General features: G+C 38.2%; 1 protein-coding gene across 1 annotated transcript in view; it reads right to left on the minus strand.

Annotated features, from left to right (window-relative positions):
• LOC103581862 (utrophin-like) overlaps positions 1–5,378 on the minus strand; it is a gene marked incomplete at both ends in the record, with an annotated part of 28,910 nt that overhangs the window by 2,057 nt on the left and 21,475 nt on the right. The window contains one exon of the mRNA XM_008563597.1: positions 1,428–1,489. Within this exon, the coding sequence (XP_008561819.1) occupies positions 1,428–1,489 (62 nt within the window). The remainder of the gene's footprint in view (positions 1–1,427; positions 1,490–5,378) is intronic.

Here is a 5,378-nt window from a genome sequence, read left to right on the forward strand (position 1 = left end):
TATAGCAACACAAAAACGGACTAATACACTATCTTTTTGTCCAATCACATGCCTACATTCCTCATCGAACCTAAGCATAAAAGTAGAGTTTCCCTGGGACTTTGAGTCTTCATTTCTGAAGCCTCCTGTGTCATGTAAAACTTTGATTAAATAAATTTGTTATGCTTTTCTCTTGTTAATCTGTCTTTTGTTGTAGGAGTGGCAGCTGTGACTGTTATGACAGGTGAGAAAAGGTACCACACCTTCCACCCCTGCATAAGAGAAGGGGGAAGATGAGGGAATGCAAGCACAGCTGTGATCATGGCTTAATAAACACATCACACAACAGGCTGAAGGCCTAACTTCTCTCCTGCTAAAAGGGATTCTGTTCCAGGGGTGTTTTCCCCAAGCACAATTAGTTTTCTGTTAACCAAACTGTCCATCTCACTACTCATAAATGTAGTCTTATTTCTAGGATCCTTCCATCCTAACCTATTTGCTTCTTCTGACTTTTTATAGATCTAGTTAAAATAGTCCCATAATCGATATGCAAATTTTTAGAAACAATGGATATCTCAATTTCTTCCTTTGCCCCAAAAGTCAGAGTACCAGAGACTAGTAGAGTTAGAAGAAAACTCAGAAAGCATCAAAATTTGCTCCTCGTTTTACAAACTAAGCAAACCAGTGCTCTTCTCTTGCTTATTCAACATTTGCAGCCCCCACAGCCACCCAAATGGAAGCTCACACAGAAGTCAATATTTGGAGAAATAAACAGGGGTGCCCCTCTTGCTGCACTGCAAGTGAGAGTGGGAGCCTTAGAGTGCTGCTGTCCTCCGTCAGCAGCCCCCACAGCCACCCAAAGAGAAAACTTGAAAAACCACTGAACCAATCTGAAGGAAGCAGGCTAAACAATCAGTTGAAAGTCATATCCTGCTAGAAGTTAAAACAAGATTAGAATTCTCTAATCTAATGTGTTTTCTTGCCTTTTTATATTAACATGAATTTAGCTTTTAATGACTTAGACAAAATGAAATTAGGTAAGCTAATTTGATATGATTTACTTAATAAAAAGGGAGCTGAAAGCAAATTTAAAGCAATGGATTGGAGGTTGCTATATTGCAATTCTATTTTATTTATTTACTTGTTTATTTTTTGCATGCAAAGCTGAAGTTTAAGATGACTTACTATCAGTAAAACCTACAATTACATTCCTCCTTGCAAATCAACTCTTTCTGGCTCACACTATTTCAAACCACACATTCTCTCAGGACAGGCCATATCAGTTTACTGCATTGCTCTTAGAAGTTCAATTGCTTTAAATGTCAATGACATGATTCTTTCAACATAACATGCCATGTAAGGAAAGCTGGTGATTAGTTTCCATTTAAGAATATACAGTTCCCAGTTGTTTAGGTTAATTCATTACTATTAAATAAAACAACACTCACCAAGGGATTGAAAGAGTTCGGTCATTTTAGGATGATCCCAACAGGTTGTCTGTGTTTGATGGCTGGGAAAAAAAGGTACAGTTTTACAAATAAACAAAAGATTATAAAACATAAAATAGGCCACACAGAAAATATCCAAAAATCGAAATTTTTTTCCACTTTTTAAAAAATACAAGCAAAATTATCCCCATCATGGACCAGAAACTTAATGCCCAATTATTACTTAATATTTAAAACTACAATAAATTTCATTTGAGCAACTATATTGGAAAAAGACAGATGAAAATTTTTTCTTGACTTCTTTCAAAAAGAATTGCAACTAAGAATCCAAACTTCAATGTAAAATGTGAGTGTCATGGACCTTTGGGCCCCAGGCGTGATGTGGCAAGATCAATGCAGGTTCCAGAATAATTCCACCTCTGTTAAGCAGATATAGATTCTCATTCAGAACAAATCCTCTGACAGCAGGGATGCTGTGAAGAGTCACTACACTTTTATGAGTCCTAATCAAATTTCCAAAGATGAGAGAAATGAAGAGTTTAACTCTGAGTAACATCTCCACCTCTCGATCGACGGAGCCTCCCCGCTTTCAACCTTGGGTCTTTCCTTCCTCAGTGCAAATTGGCTTATTCCCCTCATCATGTGTGTCTGGATTCCCTGTTCCCCTTGCATATATGTCTCTCTCTGGCCATTCTGATTCTATCCCCTCTTCTCAGTTTCCCTCAGTTAACCAGTATTATTATTTTTAATATGTATTAAGCCATTTTCCTCCTGATCCTTATGGTTTACTATAAAAGCAAGTTTTATAATTTCTCTTTATTTCTGTAAATTCCAAAACTAATTCATATTTTAGTTGGAAGTCTTTTGGGACTAAGATGAGTCAAACAGATAAATGTAGTGCTTAAATTAGGTTTCTTATTTTATGTATGTGTGTGTGTGAGGTAAACAGCTCATAACTTTGATGGGCCAGTGGTCTTCTATTTAAAAATAGTTTATTGTACTTTATCTAGGTCAGAATACAGTAATAACATTTAATAGCACTCAAAAGAATTCTTAATGACACTCAGTTCTTACAAAACTGTTTAGTAAGCTAAGGGAAACAGCACAGTACACATGAGAGAGGGAAATTAAAATATTCACAAAATCAAATTTAAGAATATTTTTAAAAACCTATGTCATATATCAAAAAGTGGGGCATGTCACTGCAAAAAGAACACAATCACTATATATATACACAAGGGAAGGAACCCCCGAATAACTTGTAATTCACTTTGGAAAATATTCAAAGTTTATATTTGAAATTGGATATGGAAAATGTCCTGGGAATCCCCAGACCTCAAACGAAATAATATACCTACGATGTGAAGATCTGTCTCAGGAGGAGTTGGAAAGCTGTCTGGCTACACTATCCTGGTTCTTGACTTCAATGCAGAGGCAAGGACCCCACCTGATAGTCTGCTACTGAACACCATCAAACTATTCTACACGTTCACTACCTAAATTGCTCCAAAGACCATGGAACAAGTACTAAACCTATCCTGGTTCTTGACTTCAATGCAGAGGCAAGGACCCCACCTGATAGTCTGCTACTGAACACAATCAAACTATTCTACACGTTCACTACCTAAATTGCTCCAAAGACCATGGAACAAGTACTAAAGTTGCTTGACCTAAATTCTCACTATTCATGGTGTGATCCAGAGCTTGACAAGAATTCACCAGGGGCGCCCAGTCTTAGCCCACCAGGAATCAGTCAATCTCTTGTCTCTCTTTCGAGTAATTTCAATCCCCATGGCAACACTACTGTCCAGAGACAGACATCCCATCTTGTGAAGGAGCAAACCAAGGCTCAAGCAGCAAACTAAAGCTATCAGTAGTGCAAAGCCAGACTTTATACTTAAAAAAGAGAAGCACACTTTCTCTAGAATCACAGGTGATTCACCTCACACAGCCCTACAGAACCACGAGAGGGAAATACCACTATCCAGTCTGGCAGTGGACTGAGAATCCAAGGTGAACACCCGCTTGCTAAGGGCTCTTTTTAGTGACTCCACTACTGGGAGCTGAGGGTACACACACATTTGGCAAACAGATGGAGGGAGAGAAATGGCATCTCCCTTTGTGAATTCAATACTGGTTGATTCATTAGGCAGAACTGCCAACAATGAAAATAAATACAGCCTCTGGTTACAAAAGTATAACTGCGGCTTACCAAACAGTTTTCAAAAAGTAGTACATGCAATTGGCTGTTGAATTTTTTTTTAAGAAGGTTAAAGCAAAATCCACAATGAACCTAAAAGCTCGAAGTATTTGAACAGCTGCAGATAGCTCAGCTCCTCTTGCCAAAATGCTTCCAGTCCTCCCAGAATAGGCAACCAAAACAGAATAGAAGTAACACTTTTTTTTCTCCAAAATAACAACAACTTAGGTTCCAGCTAATCTCAAATACAAAAGAGTGGTGGAACATAATATCATGCAGCTTGATAAACTATAAAATACAATTGTAGTTTTGTTTCTAAAAATCCTATTTTTAAAAGGCAACAGACAAAGGAATCTGTCCAAGAATAAAATGAAAAATTAAAAATCTAACAAAGCAGCAATATCACGTGAAGCAAACAATAGTGAGACTATGTGACCTGACCTATGAATATAACTAGGGTACCCAGCAGTGCCAGTTTTGCCCATGCAGGGAAAAACTTGCAAAGGCCTTTGATGTGGGCAAAAAATCAGTGGGTATCCTGTAAAGCTTAAATTATCTTTGAGCTTTTGTAACCTCTGGAAACTGACAGTAATGCAAATGCATCTTGTCCATAGAAATGCAAATTGTGTCCAATGGAATGCAATTATTACTGCCCTGTGGATATTGAGCACTTTGTCAGCTTTGCATCTATAGGTAAATTCATTTTAACATCACTTACCTGACTAAAGATGTGGCACTTTGTATTCTCCTTAGAACGTGTTGTAACTTCTTACTGGTTCCCTTTTGAATGAATTGAATGAAATATTTGACCCATGCCCTTTTTATATGTGTTTAAGTGTCAAGATTTTACCTATTTTGAAAATTATTCTTCAAACCCTGGGACAGGCTTACATTACAAGTAGACTGGACTGTATGTAGGAATTACACATCAGTGTCCAGGTATCATTTTTAAAAGTGTCCCTTTACTCTTAAGCGTCCCAGTTGGGATAACATAAGGTTCCCATATTTTATAAACTTTAATAAAATATTTAATCAGTAAGGTTAATAAGTAATATATCTCTCCACCTGTTATTACTCATAATAATGTATTCTGATAAGCCAGAGAAAGTAAAACACAATCTAAGACTGTACGCTAAAAAATAAAACACAGAAATGTTGTGTCACAGCACTGCCTAATTAATATATGAGACAATGAGCCAACCCACCAAGTGCAAGTACTATTGATAGAATGGTAAGGTGCCGATTTCAGGGCAAACAACCGCTCTAGGGAAGATACTTATTAAATCCATTTGTCCTCCTTAGACTGGTCCCATTTGTTTTCCATGAAACCTTAAAAGATGATCAGAAGATATCTATCCTGAGTGTCTCAAATCTGACACTTAGCCAAGTATACTCACTTGTTACTACTGTACCTGTCCAATTTTATGCTTGAAACTGGATTCTGTGAGGTTTGTTATTTATCATTCCACTCCAATTATAATTATGGAGGCATATAAGAAAAAAACTAAAGGTGAGTGAATTAATTAAAAATGCAAATGTGGGGGCCGGCCCGGTGGCGCACTGCTACAGTACGCCGCTTGGGAGTGCGGTGGCGCTCCCACCGAGGGTTCGGATCCCACATACAGACCGGTTCCCACTCACTGGCTGAGCGAGGTGCGGGTGCAACACTGAGGGTTGCGATCCCGTTGCCGGTCCTGGTCCGGTACGGGCGCGACACTGAGGGTTGCGATCCGTTGCCGGACACGAAAAAA

Source organism: Galeopterus variegatus, unplaced genomic scaffold, assembly GCF_000696425.1.
Source record: "Galeopterus variegatus unplaced genomic scaffold, G_variegatus-3.0.2 Scaffold14127, whole genome shotgun sequence".
Classification (NCBI taxonomy): domain Eukaryota; kingdom Metazoa; phylum Chordata; class Mammalia; order Dermoptera; family Cynocephalidae; genus Galeopterus; species Galeopterus variegatus.